General features: G+C 44.2%; 1 protein-coding gene across 2 annotated transcripts in view; it reads left to right on the forward strand.

The window, feature by feature from the left end:
• The window catches only part of OLA1 (Obg like ATPase 1), a 254,617-nt gene that overhangs the window by 92,804 nt on the left and 142,756 nt on the right, over positions 1-19,057 (forward strand). For both annotated transcript variants that reach the window (XM_040357724.1, XM_040357723.1), the window contains exon 5: positions 15,314-15,489. In XM_040357724.1, the coding sequence (XP_040213658.1) occupies positions 15,314-15,489 (176 nt within the window). The remainder of the gene's footprint in view (positions 1-15,313; positions 15,490-19,057) is intronic.

Genomic DNA, 19,057 nt, shown 5'->3' on the forward strand with positions numbered 1-19,057 from the left:
ATTTAAGCATTAGATTTTTCAGTTCAAGAAGAATTCCAGGTATGGATATTTTATACAAAGCTACACTGGTCTAGCTTGGACTAATGTATATACCATACCTGGCTTATGCCCCTGGAAATTGTAAATCACAAAGTAGACACCACTACTCCAGTGTTCTTCATTTGCTTCGGAGTTCCATGCTGAGCAGCTGCCCTGTTACATTCTGAACACAGGAGGTTGGACGCTTGGCACGGGTGGCATTCAGAGAATGCTTTGTATGTGCTGATCAAATGCAAAACATTCTCTGATTGGACAGAGTGGAGTGTGTGACCCCACCCTGGGGTAGTGGGGTCTACTTCAGTGATTTTTCCAGGGGCTTTGGCCAGGTATGGTACCCACATAGTTGCATTGGTTCAGCTTGGACCAATGCAACTATGTATAAAATATACATACGTGGAGGGGATAAGGGGACAGAGGATACCTGCTGAACAGTTATAATTTCATACTACTATTCAACTTAACAGGTGACAGCTCTGTCTGCCAAAGCCCTACAGTGGTCCATAATGTAAAGTGTATGTAAAGCTATAAATTAGCTGATGATCCTGCCAGTTCTCTTGTTTTCCTGTATTATTCTCACTACGCCTAGCACGGAAGCAAATCCATATGGGTGTGATTAGTTTGTGTGGCTGATCTCTCTTCAACAGAATTACACAATGGTGAACCATTCACTAAGTACAAGGTATTCTGGGCAAGAAGAGACTAGGGACAGATAAATGACATTACAGCTTCTGTGTATGATGGCCTTTGTGCTGAAAGTTCAGCACTAGCTCTACTTTTCTGGTATGAATGAAACAATCATTTTTACACAACACAGCAGTGATATAGACATGGGATAACTAACTAACTTGTTTGTCTACACCACAGGTCAGAAGAAACTTTTATTTACATTTTTTCTGGGAATTCCACTTTAAGCACATTTTGTAATTTTTTAGGAAGAGCATTTGGAAGTTCACTAACTAACCTGTTGACAAACATATACTCTACTTTTACCTGTTGCCAAATACGTAGTCAGCAGGTACGTTTTTAGCTTAGAGGGAAGTAGTAGTATAGACCCAATGATGGCTCCCATTTCTGATTTGCAAATAAAGCTGCAAACTCCATTGTGTTCATCCTTGTTCGCCACTTAGTCACTGACCTGGAACAGACATGCATTTTTAGTGCCCTGACCACTATTTGCCAGGCGCATGCTTGTTTTAAGTCTGTAACTAACCAAAACATGAAGAAAGGGTAAGGTTGACAGCCATAGAGCACAAATGTAGATGCAATCCAGCAGTGGCATGTTCCATGTTTCTTTGAATCCATGGACCTGATGCAGTGGCCTGATAATGTTAATCTATGTTAACATCAGTCATCCAATCACAAGCAGGGACTGTTAGGAAAAGAGCTGTTTCTTCATATGTTTGATGTGACTGAGCTTCTCTTTATCTTGCCTATTTTAGTAAATCAGGCTCTGTGTTTTTATAGTTGAAATTTTCCATTATCTTAGATGCATTTCAACATGAGAAGCTCCTTTTGCTGTCCTTGCGATATCTTATTAAGCAGCCTTCTTGGCTGAAGGCAGACAAAGAGGTCTCACATTTATATCAACTAGTTTTCTATGCAATATTATAAAACTTTCAGTCCAATCAGCACCTACATTTAAATGCCACAAATTACAGCAGCAAAACAATAATTCCGCTGATTAGCCCTTTTCCATTTCTTGTAAGTGAACTGTTTATGCTGTTGAGTACCTTTTGAAAAAAAGCAAAAGCCAAAACAGCCTTGATTAGTCAAGGAGTAATTGGATGACTTGATTTCAAGCAAGAGAATGAATTGGTTGATGATAGCCTGCAAGTAAGTGTAGTGGTTCTGTTCACATGAATACATAACATACAGTCATAAGATCTTGACATTGGGTAGAACAAGAAAGCTGAGACGTGTAATGAAATAGCTTTTTGGGGTTAAATCTATTGTTTTAAAGCTTTTTTAAATAAAAGAACGTCTTAAAAAGTGGTAAATATTACATAATTTGCCTACCATTTTTTAAAGTCTAGCTAAACCCAAGAACAATTATTTAAAATATTGTGGCTTATCAGTCCTTTAGATGTGGTAGTTTTATTTATTTTTTTAATTTTCCCCTTTCTTTTTACCTGGAGATCCTGCCAGTACCGCACTTCCCCCATCCTTAAGTAAAAATGCTCCCTCAAAGTACTGTTCATATGGAGGAGCAGTGTTGTCTCCCACTCTAAGCAAGACACAGTTTTTTCCAGTGTCCTTGGGTGAATGTACTGTACATCTTCTCTCTGCTCTGGAGAAGCCTTTTCACTTTTTATTCTAACCTTTTATCAAAATGAATCAACTATTGAGTTTTCATAGCCACTGCAGTGTCTTTGCAGCTTCCGAATTAGTTGACTCCACAGCACAGCCTTAGGTACTTGGACCTTGCCTCAAAGAAAACGTTGAGCTGGTCTGTAATGTTGCTTTGGGCACTCATTTTGGCATGCAATACATTTGCTGCAAAGATCTAGATTGAGCTCATCTGCAGTACATGCTTGCAAACCTTTGTAGGTGCTGTGCCCTGTTGGATCCCACAGTGCCAAGCTTAGGTCCCTGAGAGGTTATCCAAGTGCTGCAGCTTGTGATGAGAGCAAGTGGGCTGCACCACATTTTGCTTATTTGTGCCTTTTCCTTCTGCTTTAAGACCCAGAATGAGCAATACTGCACTTGCAAGTGTTTCCTCTTTAGTAACTATTCTCCATTGCCCTTTGCATGACACACTTTTCATCCACTCCCTCTGCCTCTCAGCTACTCCTTCAGCTCAATTATTCTTGGATGCACCTAGAGGTTTCTCCTGCCTACAAGCGACTGGTCACGTCTCACTTAACCCTTCCTTCACGTCAGCAGCAGTGGTGAGTACCCCTAGCGGGCTATGCCTCACCACATCACAAGCACATTCGGGTCCACTTTGACTGCTCAGGGGGGTCTTATGCCATTTTCCCTAAGAGACATACTCCTAATAGCCTAGATTGCTGTGTCCTGTCTAATTCACTCCCCTCCTCTGAGTCCTCATTAACCCCTTTGTGGTGCTTTTCTTCTCATATATTTATCCAGAGAAATTTTCAGCCACTGTGCCTGAATTCATGTGAAAACTTTCAACCCTTTAGGAAGCCTCAAACCACATGGGCTTCAAAAAATCCCTCTCATCCTCCCCCAAGTCCATTTCTCCTTTAACCGCTTCTCTGTTTCCTGAGGGGAAGAATGGAGATGGTTCCCCCTCAGGATTTGAGAACTGTGTGCAGGACTATTTAAGCGCTTCTCATTCAACAGAGGGCGGAACCTGAAGAAGGTCACACCCCTAGAAACACGTCCTGGCAACCCTGTGCATCTGTGTCAGCTGGTTTCCCCCTGAGTCACGTGACCAAGGAGGCGGAGCTGGCTCTTCCGTGGCTGGCCAGCCCAGAGAGAGAGTGAGTAAACGGTTCATCTGCACACTGAGAACAGGCTCTTGTCCCTGGATGACATTCCCACCACTGTGCCCGCCTAAGGAACCAAAGTGAAGATCATAGATGCCTGATTATATTTTTTTATTGTAAGTGCATTGATTATTTTATCCAAATAAATGGTATTGCACCAGGAGCCTGTGTGCTCTTTCTTCTCTTTATGTCTTCAGAGCTAGGGGTGCAACGGATCAAAAAACTCACGGATCGGATCGATCCTCGGATCAGGAGTCACGGATCGGATCATTTTCGGATCAGCAAAAAAAAAAAAAAAGACAAATCTTGTTACACCCACCAGAGTTTTAGATTTCACAGTTCTTCTCAACACAAAACTGAGCTTATGTGCTTAAATACAGTGTTTGGAAATCCGACGGACTGTTTATTGCTAATATGACAGAACACCTCTGATTTTCACATTTAAACAGTCCGTCAGATTTACAAATACTGTATTTAAGCGTATAAGCTCTGTTTTGTGTTGAAATAACTGCATCTCGCAATACTTATATGTGCAGCCAAGTGGAAGTCGCAGCCCCATGTACGAAAGTGGTGTCACCGGTTCCCTACTGTGACCTGAACTATCCCAATCATCAAATCCCTTTAGTGTCATTGATCGGCGGGCTGAGTGTCTAGTGAAAATCCCCCCTACGTGCTCAGTCCATACAGATCCCCCCGATCGCCTCCTCTCTCTTCTCTGGCAAGCAGCAGGACGCCCGGTGCGGCGGCAGCGGCTCCCCGTGTGGATTCCTCAAGGTGCAGCATGGAGCTCATCGCTGGGCTGTTAGGAGTCAATGACATATTGAGCTCAAGTGCCCACAAACTTCCGAGGAGCAGCCTGCATCCCCCGCGCCGGGTGGACCTCGATGGCCGCCGCTTCGATAGCCAGGCCGAAGCCGCGGCCTTTCCTATGGACCGGGAGGCACGTGGATCGCCGTGTGTCCCGACCCGAAGGTGCTGATCCGTATCGGATCAGTTGCACCCCTAGTGACAATACTTGATGTGTTCCCACTGTCATATGGCATTCTTGTGCCACAGTGCCTACACACCGTCACGGTTTTATCCACTAACCTCTTTCCTTCATCATTATATTTGACATGGAAGACAAAATGCTCCCATACAGGGGATTTAACTGACGCGGGGCATTCAAGCTCCTCCATTTGCCATGACCACGCTGTGTGTGGACTGAACATGCGCAAATTATTATTATTTTTTTTTTTTAGAAAACAATCCTCGGATCACGTGTCTGCGGTTCGGATCAATCTTTTTCGGTTCGGATCACGGATCAATGACGATCCGTTGCACCCCTATTCAGAGCTGTCGGTGGCCCGCTGATTCACAGAGTAGCAAGGCTTCAACACTTTTTGTACTCTAGCTCAATAGTGCAACACATTGTGTATTCTAATATTTGGGCATAACCTTGGACACAGCCCTGTCCATGGTCTTCCTTCCTCTGGACAAGTTTGTCTCTCCCTTCCTATTCTTAGACCCAACAGTGCAGAAGCCACCCAACCATTTGCTCTTGCATGAGGATTCTGAGCCTTATGGTGGCCTCCTTCGAAAGGCAGTCTTTTGCCCAGTTTTATTCCACACCTGTTGCAACTCAACTTTCTGGCAAGCAGGCCAAGTCTCTGGATCATCCCATACACCTCTCTAGCAAGACCATCCTTGCCCTGATGTTGTGGATCATCAGTCCGTGGCTGGAATTCTTCTTTCCCACAATGGTCTAAAATGTGCCTAAGTCTGATCTGATGCCAGTGGCACATGCCACTGTCATATAACATTGATTAGTGGGTGTGGCTGATTGGGCGTAGCCACTGTTCAAAAAACATATTCTTGCATTATATGGCAGACTGGGACAACAATCTTTTGATTGTTTTTTTTTTATGTGCCTTTAAAGATATCTTGAACATCATCCTGATTGAATCTAATGTGAAAGTGCTAACAAGATGGTACCTGGTCTCTCTAAAATGTACCAGACCACCTCAGAGGCTGCAATCTCTCAGGAATTGCCCCATTTTTATGGGTATCTAGAAAGGTTATTTCGCTTTGCTGCATAGGGTCACCAGGGTACCGGTGCCACAAGTGCCCCACACGGCTCTTAATTAATATTGACAAGATCTCCGAGAATACTCAATGCTTGAGATTTTTATTATGTTACTGGCAGCTAAGATGACCTTAGCAAAGGCTTCTGCATAACACTCGCTGTTCCTTGCACAAGCAAAGTGGAAAATATTGTGGATTATGGCTAATGAAAAAGTCAAACACTTGGAAAATATGTGCAAGTTTGTTTTACAATACTCTGACCACACCTTTGATGTGATTAACAGTGTTATACATGATCATACAAGTGAGATGATTTATATGGACTTGTACTTTTGAAGTACACAGTCTAGTTGTCCGGGCCTTGATCTGAACCCAGGACCTTTGTTGTGTCTGCGCAGTAACTGTTCTTGCTGAACCACCTGAGATACTGTAAAGCTCCCTGCCTAATTGCTTAGACCAGCTTTTTTCAACAAGGCTGCCTTCTGGGTTCTTCAGGGGTGCTTTGGCAAAATGCCTAAAAATTGTCCAAAAATGGTGTACAAACCATTGGGTGGTTTAAGTCTATATTTTTTTTTTGTTACTCAAAGCCACAGATTTTATTGTGTAGCTTTACAAACTTGGGCGCTGTGCAGGCCAGTTGCCAGTCTCCTAACAACCACTGACATCATTGGTTGATGAGGACGACACCAGGCACCTGAACAGCATCTTTGTTTGACCCTCCCCCCACCCCTCTCTGTTATAATTGGGGTCATATTAGCTACGAAAGGAGAGAAAATGAGGAACAAGAAATGCTGGATTACCACTCAACATAAATCACCTCTAATTTTGAATGTCCTACATGTGTGGAGCTTGGACTGAATAAGATTATTTCATTTATTTTTTTTATTTTTTTAATTGTTTATTTATACACCACATGAGGCCGGTCCACATGGACCACAACAAAAACAGTACAACAGCTGGTGCCAACAAGCGTACATACCAATAAAAACAAAAAATGGAGATATATCTCAACAGTAATCATGTGGCACTTTCTACAACATTATATCATGGAACCGTGGCTCAGCCTCCCACTTTTTTCCGTTTTCTAGGAGCGAAATGAGTCAAGGAGACGAGGGAAAGATTGCAGGATCTGCTCGATGAGCAGTCCAGCGAGTAGAGAGGAGGGGGGGAATTAGAGGACAGAGGGGGAAAGGGAGTGAGGGGGGGGGGGGGGGGTTTCGCGATCATGGACATCCACCGCCGGTTCGCAGTCTGTTTCCCGCTACGGTCTCCTCAATCAAATCCGGAGAGCTCTGGGGGCTTATTTATTTTTTTACATTTTAGAATGGGTGCCTCAAGATAGATTGTGCATCATTTTGAAGTAGTGGTGCACTGAAATTTTGGTCGCCGAAACGTATTGTCCGAAAACTGTTTTTTTTTTTTTTTGCATCGGCCGAAAGAAGACAAGGTGCAGATAATGGCACGAAAAGGGTGCGGGGTCTGCACCGGGCGCCGCACATTGCGGAAATGTCATCCTTGCAGCTCTGGCTCGGGCCCAGTCTGTGTCCTACCCTCCCTCATGAAGAGCAGCGATCTACCTGCGTCACGCAGCAGTATTGTCCGGGCGGTCGCAGTAACAATGTCCCGCCTCCTGTGATAGATGGCACACTGATCCAATGCTGGGACATTGAATCAATTTGAGGTATCACAGGAGGCAGGACATTGTTACTGAAGCTGGAAAAATCAAATCTGTGTCCTCAGTCCCTTTCTCTGTCTCAAAGGGGAGATGTCAGGGGTCTGTTTAGACCATGGGTCTTCAAACTATGGCCCTCCAGTTGTTCAGGAACTATAATTCCCATCATGCCTAGTCATGTCTGTCATTGTCAGAGATTTTCAGTGCCTCATGGGATGTGTAGTTCTGCAACATCTGGAGGGCCGTAGTTTGAGGATCCCTGGTTTAGACACCTGATATCTCACCAAAGACCCACCCCCCCCCCCCAACTGGGCTAATAAAATATATAAATAATTATAATAAATATTTAAAGGTTAAATTGTAATTTTATTAAATAAAAAAACACTGACACTAGTCAACCCTCCCCCCCTCCAAATAAAGAAAGCATTGGTAAAAAAAATAACCAAAAAATATAAATGGTAAAAAATTTAAATTGTAAAAAAATGCCTATTAGTGCCACTGTCCCATGACATTAAAAAAGGTATTGGTAATCTGTATCGTTGAGTACTTGAAAAAAGTATTGGTACTTGGTCTTAAAGTAGTATTGGTGCAACCCTAGAACATGCTAACCAATATATGGAGTACACCTCTTTTACAAATGGGTTGTAATTTATGGATGCTGGAATTGGAACAATTCAGCTTTCTGCTGTCCTTTTGGGGTCCTTCTTTTAACCTGTTCCTTCCCTTGCACTGTACTGTTAGTAACCAAGAAGCAGTTCAAAGCTTACAGGAAAATGTCCAATAGGAAAAACCCAAAGCTTCAGCAGCAGAAATAGTAGTCAAGAACTGATTGTATATGCCAATGAAGCCCTTCAGCAAATACACTTTATATTCTGCCCAAGTTATTGCTGAATAAATATATACAGGTATGTTGCTGAATAAACTGCTGGCTGGGAAAGGTAGCGACATCCTTTTGCATGTGCTAACTATTGGCATAGATCTAAAATGAGCCTACTCTGGGTAATCTTTACATCTGAGGACACGAGAGGAAATGTGAATTTAGGAGGGACGCTTACACAAGGTTTTACTTCTAGCACTAACAGAAGAATGGAACAGTGGGCAATACAGCAAAGGCGAGTAAAAGCAGGTCAGATTGGGCATTCATGTGCTCTGAATGGCCAAAGTGACAGTCTTTCCAACTATGCAAGTATCAAGTACTCTACTGTATCTATAGCTATATGCAGGGCTGGCGCTAGCAATAGGCGGGTCAGGCGGCTGCCTAGGGCGCCAGGGTTGGGAGGGCGGCAAAATCTGTATCCTCAGCCACTTTTTTTAAATAGGGACGGCCGGCGTCAATATCCATAAGGCAGCATAGGCGTCTTATTGTGCCAGGCTAGGGGGGCGGATGAATTGCGCTTGTGAAGACATCCCAGCGCTATGTGCGAAAACAGTTTGCTCTCTCTGCCCCCGTTCTGTCAGCCTGCTTTCTCCGGGACGGCGGGACCTCTCTGTCACATGTCACCAGCCTGCAGTGCCGCCCTAGCAGCATCAGTAATAAGAGCAGGGGAGAGAGCCGGGACAAGGAGAAGCCCGGAAGTGCTGTATTAACATGGTGTCGGGTGAGATGGAACTGGAGCCATGCATGTAACCCTACCTGAGCTTGCCACGATCGTCAGACATCTGCTGCTGTGGGAGAACAGGCAGCAGCGTCGCTCTCCTCGAGATGAGTCCACCACCACTGCCGCTGGTTCAGGTAGTGAAAAACAGGCGGCACGCTCAGCTAAATAAAAAAAAAAATTGAATCTGCTGTCTGCATTGCATTGGTTACACGGGGACAGATGTGCGGTGGGGGAGCAGTGGGGGATACAGTGGGGAACAGAGGTGCGGGGGGGGGGCGTGATACAGTGGAGAACAGAGGTGCTGGGGGGGCGTGATACAGTGGAGAACAGAGGTGCTGGGGGGGCGTGGTACAGTGGAGAACAGAGGTGCTGGGGGGGCGTGATACAGTGGAGAACAGAGGTGCTGGGGGGGCGTGATACAGTGGAGAACAGAGGTGCTGGGGGGGCGTGATACAGTGGAGAACAGAGGTGCTGGAGGGGATACAGCGGGGAACAGAGGTGCGGGGGGATACAGTGGAGAACAGAGGTGCTGGGGGGATACAGTGGGGAACAGAGGTGCTGGTGGGGATGCAGTGGGGAACAGAGGTGCCTGGGGGATACAGTGGGGAACAGAGGTGCTGGTGGGAAACAGAGGTGCTGGTGGGGATACAGTGGGGAACAGAGGTGCGGGGGGGGGGGGTGATACAGTGGAGAACAGAGGTGCGGGGGAGGATAAAGTGGGGAACAGGCATTCAGAGTGCTACAATGATGAAAAGGTGTGCAGGGGACTACAGTGATGAAGCAATTGGGATAATCTGAGGTGTGAAAATACAGGAATTGGGGTGATCTGAGATGTGGAGGTTCAAGTTCACCTTTGTAAAAAAAAAAAAAAAAAATGCAGATCTTTTTGCAGGTAAAAAAATGTGCATTTATTTTAATTTTACGAGAAGACTGTAAAGCATTGTCAGTGTATCTGTCTGCTCATACAGACAGGCAGTTACACAGTTAGCCTGTCTATAAACTACCCTAGCCTGTCCATAGACTGTATCTGTGGACCACGGCTGGCATGAGGAAGCAAGCCAGTGCCACCACTATTTGTCTTTAGGCCGGGTCCAGAGGCACAGGTGTGAGCCTGTGGGCCACGGCTGAAAAAATAGGTGGAGAGGCGCCGCAAAAATCTCCACCTCTGCCCCCTCCATCGTATACATGTACAGGACAAAGGGGGTGGAGTCAGGGGCGGCAAAATTAGGTTTCGCCTAGGGTGACAAAAATCCTTGCACCAGCCCTGGCTATATGACTATAGTGAACTGCAAAAAGGCAGATATAGAGAATTTCTGTTTTGAATTAGAATTCCTATTAGCCAATGACCAGATTGGGCAACAGTTCTTATCTGCAAATACCCATAAATGGGCATTTCCTGCCACTGCTGAGGGTAAATGGTGATTTGAATATGTGACAAGGCCAATTGTGATTATCATTCTTCCCTGATAGGCTTGTGCCGACGTTTTCCTTTCAGCTTCCTCCAAAGCCACACTTATGAGTTTTTGGAACGCTCTGCAACGTTTCCTAGACGACTTGCCTTGTGAGATTTTAGGTTGTGTCTACGCATCATTACTCTTTGTAGGCTGTTTCCATTTAAGGCCCCCACATGTATATGTTTATATGGCAAAAAGATGATTGCCATTAATTTTTCAACCCATTTGTATGTAAACATATTTTTTTGGTGGAGGTCATGCATTATCTTATTTCCATTTTTATAATTACTTTTTTTCTTGACACTGTTATTTGCATAAAGCCTTGTTAGCATGTTGCCCCATTATGTCATGACAAGAGCGTGAAAGTCAGCACACATACTTCAGTAATATCTGCCTGCTCTACCCTCGCGTTTCCAGTTGGCAATTTCAAATTATGGCTTCTGCTGCACTTTAAATGTGTGTTAATAGCGTGTGCTCCTAACAAGGGCCAGTACCATTTTGTTCACATTGTGAGTGCTTGTCACTCACAGATGACAAATGTACCTTCCCCAGCTCCTCTGATGGCCCCCTCAAAACCATACCCTCAAATCAGGCCGATGAAATTAGCCGCTGTGTAAATTGTGTGTCTGAGTGGTTCATTATCTAATCACGGTCAGAACCATAGTGATAAAGTAGAATGAAGCTGGGGAAGAGGTCTGCCAGATGATTTCAGGCCAATCCCAGTTTTCCATGGAAACTCAAGCCTGCCGAAATGATCATATCATTTCTCCTAACTTTGGTTCCTAGGAGGGGGGTGTGGGGGGAGAGAGGGTAATTTGGGATTGTATTTATTTAGTACTTGTCATTTTACTGTTTAATGACAGGATGCTATACATCTGGGAATCGGCAAATGTTTTGTTTCTTTTCTGAGCTTCAAATCATGTAGTTGACGCTTGAAACCTTTTTTTCTGCAGCTGGCCATGTGCTATTATTTGTTTTATCCAGCACTATAGGCTAGGCTGTGTTCAAATGGCTGACCATTCTGAAGCCAAATGTGGGTCCTCCTAGAAAATGTTTTTTTTTTTCTATATAAAATTTTAGAAAGACCTGATTGTGACTAAAATATGAATATTTTAGATTTCCAAACATTTTTATAGCATTTACCCAACAATGTAGAAAGTCATATTGGGATGTATATACAATTGTGCTCATAAGTTTACATACCCTGGCAGAATTTGATTTCTTGGCCATTTTTCAGAGAATATATATAAAACAAAAAACACTTTTCTTTCACTCGTAGTTAGTGATTGGTTGAAGACATTTATTATCAATCAACTGTGTTTACTCGTTTTAAATCATTAGAACAACAGAAATTGCACAAATGACCCTGATAAAAAGTTTGCACACCCCAGTTCTTAATACCGTGCAACATCGATGACAGCTTGAAGTCTTTTGTGGTATTTGTGGATGAGGCGCTTTATCTTATCAGATCGTAATGCTGCCTACTCCTCTTGGCAAAAAGCCTCCAGTTTCTGTAAATTCTTGGACTGTCTTGCATGAACTGCATGTTTGAGATCTCTGCAGAGTGGCTCAATGATATTGAGGTCAGGAGACTGAGGTGGCCACTCCAGAACCTTCACTTTATTCTGCTGTAGCCAATGACGGGTCGACTTGGCCTTGTGTTTTGGATCATTGTCATGTTGGAATGTTCAAGCATGTCCCATGCGCAGCTTCTTGACTGATAAATGCAAGTGTTTCTCCAGTATTTTTTGATAATATACTGCATTCATCTTGCCATCGATTTTGACCAAATTTCCTGTGCCTTTTGTAGCTCACACATTCCCCAAAACATCAGCAATCCACCTCCATACCTTTCATCATAGGCCTTGTAGACTCCTCTCCAAATGTAGCATTTATGGTTGTGACCAAAAGCTACATTTTGGTATCGTTACTCCAAATGACTTTGTGCCAGAAGGTTTGAGGCTTGTCTCTGTGCTGTTTGGCATATTGTAAGCAGGATACTTTGTGGCATGTGCATAGTAATGGCTTCCTTCTGGGCACTCGCCCATGCAGCCCATCTTTCTTCAAGTGCCTCCTTATTGTACATCTTGATACAGCCACACCACATGTTTAAAGAGAGTCCTGTATTTCACCTGAAGTTATTTCTGGGTTTTTCTTTGCATCCCAAACAATTTTCCTGGCAGTTGTGGCTGAAATTTTAGTTGGTCTACCTGAGTTTGAACACTGCTGATTGGCATTCTAAATTCCTTAGATTTCTTTTTATATCCCTTTCCTGTTTTATACAGTTCAACTACCCTTTCCCGCAGATCCTTTGAAAATTCTTTTGCTTTCCCCATGACTTAGAATCCAGAGACGTCAGTGCAGCACTGGATGAAAGATGCAAGTGTCTGTCAGGAGTCCAGAAACTCATTGACCTTTTATACACGCACACTAATTACAAGCAAACCGATCACAGGTAAAAATCTGAATAGCCTATTAATATCCTTTAATAGCTATTCAAACCACTTTGTGTCAACTTGTGTACATGCTATCAGGCCAAAATCACCAGGGTATGTAAACTTTTGATCAGGGCCATTTGGGTAGTTTGTCATTATGATTTAAAAAGATTTGTCATGTCCCCCCCCCCCTTTTTTTTTTTAGTGCATTGCAGGGACTGCTCCTTACTTCTCCTCTTGCCATTCCATTGAAATTATTACTCAGTGTACCAAGTCATTCATGTTAATGCTGCAACTTGCATCCGCCTATATCTAAACGATCATATTTTGCCTGCACATCTGTTACTGGTGTATTGGAGAGCAAAATGGAGGATACAACAAGAAAAGGGTTTTGTACAGTACTTCTGTGTGTTTCATGGAAATGGTTGTATCTCGGCTGTAAGATTTGGTGATTGTGTAAATATTCCTGCTATGAATGTACTATATGTTATAGTATAGATGGGTTAAAAACCCCCTCTGTTTGTTTTTTATTTTTTGCTGTCTGTGCCTTGTCGGGGAGTTTTTCCTTAACGTCCTTTCCCAGCGATGCAACATAGTGGGAGGAAATATCTACCAAAGGTATTCCTCTCTTAAGCTGACTATACACGGATCAAACTTTGGTTCAGAAGGCACTGGACAAGTGTTGATGAATGTTTGGCCAACCCTGCCCAACAGAACTTGTTTGTTCGATTGACTTTTGTCAAAAGGACATCCTGGAAAACTTATGTCAATCAGTATCTGCAGCTGCTGATTAGTGTGTTCTGGCTGAGGTGGATCCCACTGTCAGAATATTATGTTCCGGGAGAGGGGGGGATTCTTCTATCCACCTTGTTTGTGTGCCTGTAGAAATTACTATGACCAACTTGGTTACAAAACAGGTGTCCTTATGAAAAAATGTAACCTCACCTGCAGCCCCACTCTTCTCTCTTCCTGGATTCATAAAACACACTGATGGCATGGGTACCCCTATAGCAAACAGCTTGCTATGGGGGCACTCGGAAGAGTAAGGAATGCCGGGGGGACCACCAAAGAGTAGGTAAGGGACCACTCTGTGCAATATCATTGCAAAGAGCAGCTATGTCATGGTTTTTAAAATTAGCAAAACACTGTGGCCCAGATTCTCAAAGGGCTTACGACGGCGCAACGCCATGTACGCCGTCGTAAGTCCTAATCTGGGCCGTCGTATCTATGCGACTGATTCTTAGAATCAGTTATGCATAAATATCCATTAGATCTGACAGGCGTAAGGCTCTTACGCTGTCGGATCTTAAATGCAATTTTTTTTTTTTTGCCGCTAGGTGTTGCCTCCGTCGTTTTCCCCGTCGAGTATGCAAATTAGCTAGATACGCGAATTCCCGAACGTACGTGCGGTCGACGCAGTGAAGTTACAACATTTACGTTAGGTTTGCACGGTGTAAAGTTGCCCCTGCTATATGATGGGCAACCAATGTTAAGTATGGCCGTCGTTCCCGCGTCAAAATTTTAAAATTTATGTTGTTTGCGTAAGTCGTCCATGAATGGGGCTGGACGCCATTTACGTCGAAACCAATGATGTCCTTGCGACGTCATTTGGAGCAATGCACCCTGGGATATTTTCCAGACGGCGCATGCGCAGTACGTTCGACGCTTAATTTAAATGCTCCACGCCCTCTACCTGGCTAATTTGAATTAGGCGGGCTTGCACCGGGTGATTTACGCTACGCCGCCGTAACTTTACAGGCAAGTTCTTTGTGAATAAAGCACTTGCCTGTAAAACTTGCGGTGGCGTAACGTAAATCAGATACGTTACGCCCGCCGAGTTTTACGCCATTCTACGAGAATCTGGGCCTTTGACTTGAATATCAATTTCAGTCTCGGTGACAATGGACACAAGAAAAATAAATCGAGCCAGCAGATGCAGGCAACAATATGGGTTATAATCTTTCCGTATTCTTAGCCAAAACTAAAAAAGATGTGTGTACATTTGAACTGTATCCAAAGATCTAAAAATGTTGTTTCATGTGGCATAATTAAGAGGATGGAGTCTTAAAGTGGTTGAAAACCTCAGTCATAAAATCTGAACATAGCACATAAATCTGTAGTGTTTACTTCTCTCTCTCCGAAGCTCTAAGTTTCCTTTCTTTGGTGCTTCGTTCCTCTTATCAACATGAGTCACTTCTGAGAAGTTTTCCCAACACCTGAGATAACATTTGTGATGGGGAGGGAGAGCTCAGCTCACAGCTTGTCTATTCAGAACACAGTTCTGCTGTGTGAAGGGGGGGTTTGTTCCTTTCCTCCAATCAGATATCGGTGTCTCAAACCTCTAAATGCCGCTCTCCACCCGCACCTCTGTGATGCTAAAAAATGCAGAATGTTTACATCTAAAATCTGCACTTTTGAAGGGATGTACGAAAGAGAAGACTGCAGATTATGATGAAACTTATGTAGGAGGATCATGGCTATTCACTTCACTGGGTATATGTGAGGGTTTACAACCACTTTTAATTATTTTGTGATGTATAACTGAGAATCCTGTCTTCTGTGTGTTTCCTTAAAAACAAATCAAAACTGTGTGTTTTAGGTGCCTTTGAGGACGATGACATCATCCATGTTGAAGGGAGTGTCAATCCAGTGCGTGACATTGAGATCATACATGAGGAACTACGTCTGAAAGATGAAGAAATGATCCTTGCTGCCATGGACAAACTTGAAAAAGTAGCTGTAAGAGGAGGAGACAAAAAATTAAAACCAGAATATGTAAGTATAGAAGACCTTCTGGGTGTACTGCACAATATCACTGAAAGTTTTTATCTTTTCCCAAAGCTTTTTTGTTTTGGATAGAATGGGGGAAGTTTAGAACCCCTGTCAGGTTTTACTGCTATCTGTGGCTTTATTGGAGAATATTCCCTTCTGTTTTCGGGACAGACCTTTTTTCCTAACAGAAAGTTGCCTTACCTAAAATTAAGGCATCTGTTGGAGCCACCAACTGCAGTAAAATGTGACACATGTTCTTCTACCCCAAAACACTTTTTGAGTCTAGAAACACTTTAAAGCTGAAGTTTATTGAAATATATAGGTATATATATATATATATATATATATTTTTAATCAGCACCAGGGACAGTGCTTGCATTGAATGAGAATTGTACTTGAATTCCCAGATGCAGCCACAGATGTGATCATCCTGTAATGCAGGGGTTAATACCTGAAGCTGTCACGAGCACTGGTCAAAAGTGCCGACTATAGGGCTGGGCTGACCCAAAGATAAGATATTTAACAGCTGTGGGCACTGTGGTAGGACTGAACACAGCTGGGATGGGAGGTGAAGCTTCTGGGTTACCCTTGTTAATCCTTAGGGCTTGTTCACATCTGTGTGGCGTGTTTTTCGTGCGTTGCTTTTTACATGTGGTTTAGGTGCACTACCATTAAACTCTATTGGATAAGCGTTTTGATGACATTGCAACACAAATGCAGCACACTTAAGGGCACTTGTACATGTTACTGCTGTATGAACATCAGAATACTGGCAAAAAGTTCCTGTGTAAAAACGTGAGTATTGACTGTATGGTAAATGAACATATTTTCATGTTTTTTGCACATACAGTGGATTTAAAAAGTCTACACACCTCTGTTGTGTAAAAAAAATGAGACAACAATAGATAATTTTAGAACTTTTTCCACCTTTTTATTGTGACCTATAAACTGTACTACTCAGTTGAAAAACATGATATCTTTTTTTTTGGGGGGGGGGGGGGGGGGGGGGTTTAAAAATAAAATAATGTGGTTGCATGAGTGTGCACACCATCTTATAACTGGGAATGTAGCAATCACATTCAAACTTATGTTAAATAGGAGCCAGTACACACCTTCTATCAGCTAAAGTGCTGATGGCAGGTCTGATTAACCCCAAATAAAGTTCAGATGTTCTACTAGTTCATTTCTGACATTTTCTTAGTCGCATCCTACAGAAAAATCCATGGTCTGCAAAGAGCTTCCAAATCATTAGAGGGATATCATTGTTAAAAGGTATCCTTCGGGAGAAGGTACAAACTGGACGTCCCTCTAAAAATGATAAAAAGACGAGAAGAAAACTGGTCAAGGAGGCTGCCCAGAGGCCTACAGCAATTTTAAAGGAGCTGCAGGAATATCTGGCAAATACTGTCTGTGTGGTACATGTGACAAGTAATCTCCCGTATTCTTCATATGTCTGGTCTATGGGGTAGAGTGGCAAGACTGAAGCCTTTTCTTACCAAGAAAAACAACCAATAACGGATATATTTTGCAAAAACACATCTGAAGTCTCCCAAAAGCATGTGGGAAAACATTCTATGGTTTGATGAACCCAAGGTTGAACTTTTTGCCCAATAATTCCAAAAGATATGTTTGGGGAAAAAACACTACACATCACCAAAATAATACCATACCCACCGTGAAGCATTGTGGGGGCAGCATCATGCTTTGGGGCTGTTTTTCTTCTGCTGGAACAGGGGCCTTAGTCATGGTAGAGGGAATACAGCATCCAAATCAACAAAGGGATGGCTTCACCAGAATAAGATTAAAGTTTTGCAATGGCCCAGGCAGAGCCCAGACCTGAATCCTATTGAAAATCTGTGGAGTGATCTGAAGAGGGCTATGCACAGGAGATGGCATCGCTATATGACTGATTTGGAGTGTTTTTTGCAAAGAGTGGGCAAATATTGCCAAGTCAAGATGTGCCATGCAGATTAGAGGTCGACCGATATGGGTTTTTCTCTGGCCGATACCGATGCCGATATTTAGAATTTGGGGAGGCCGATATATGATGCCGATTTTTGCGGCCGATATTTTAGGCCGATTTTTATTTTTTGGCAGGTGGCGCTAATTGGCACTGGCAGGTTGCACTGGATGGAACCAATTGGCAATAGCAGATGGCACTGATTGGCAGGTGGCACTGAATGGCACTGGCAGGTGGCACTGAATGGCACTGGCAGGTGGCACTAGTTGGCACTAAGGTGACACTGGCAGATGGCACAAATTGGCACTGGCAGGTGGCACAAATTTGCACTGGCAGGTGGCACTAATTGGCATGTGGTACTGGCAGGTGGCACTAATTGTCAATAGTTAGTACTGGCAGATGGCACTGGTTGGCACTGGCAGGTGGCACTAATTGGCAGGTGGCACTGGATGGCAATAGTTCGCACTGGCAGGTGGCACTGGATGGCCTTGGCAGGTGGCACTGGATGGCACTAGTTGGCACTGGCAGGTGGCACTGGATGGCACTAGTTGGCACTGGCAGATGGCACTAGTTGGCACTGGATGGCATTGGCAGGTGGCACTGGATGGCATTGGCAGGTGGCACTGGAGGGCATTGGCAATGCCAGGTGGCACTAGATGGCATTGGCAGGTGGCACTGGATGGTATTGGCAGGTGGCACTGGATAGCGTTGCCACTGGCAGGTGGCACTGGATGGCATTGACAGGTGGCACTGGATGGCATTGCCACTGGCAGGTGGCACTGGATGGCATTGACAGGTGGCACTGGATGTCATTGACAGGTGGCACTAGTTGGCATTGGCAGGTGGCACTGGATGGCATTGGCAGGTGGCACTGGCTGGTTGGCATTAGCAGATGGCACTGGCAGGTTACACAGCACATAATGTAGCTGATAATGTGTGAAACTCTCTCTATACAGTTTCACATGGTGCTGCAGAAAGAGGAGCTCAGATTCATTGTGATGTTGAAGGTGGGCGGGACCCGGGTTGGGCGGGGCTCAGCTGTCCACCAGCCAATGGGATGAGATCATTGGCTGGATAGCTGCTGAGTCCCGCCCACCCCGGGTCCCGCCCACCTTCAACATCATGATGAATCTGAGCTCCTCTCTCTCTGCAGCACCATGTGAACCTGTATGAAGAGAGAGTTTCACACATTATCAGCTACATTATGTGCTGTGAGAGCAGAGAGAGAGAGAGGAGCTCAGATTCATCGTGATGTTGGAGGTGGGCGGGACTCAGCAGCTATCCAGCCAATGATCTCATCCCATTGGCTGGTGTTGGACAGCTGAGTCCCGCCCACCCCGGGTCCCGCCCACCCCGACATCAGTCCGACAGCTCCATTCTCTATCTCCTTAGTGTTTCACACACACGGCACTGCTCTGCAGACAGTGTGGAGAAGGGAGGGGGGACCCCATGTTCCTCCTTCCTTCTCCACACTCTGCTGATGCAGATCTGCTAAATATCGGCCACATTTGGATAATAATCGGCCGATGCCGATTTCTCCAAAATGACTGAATATCGGCCTGATATATCGGCTGGCCGATATATCGGCTGGCCGATATATCGGTCGACCTC

This window comes from Rana temporaria, chromosome 6 (assembly GCF_905171775.1).
Source record: "Rana temporaria chromosome 6, aRanTem1.1, whole genome shotgun sequence".
Taxonomy (NCBI): Eukaryota; Metazoa; Chordata; class Amphibia; order Anura; family Ranidae; genus Rana; species Rana temporaria.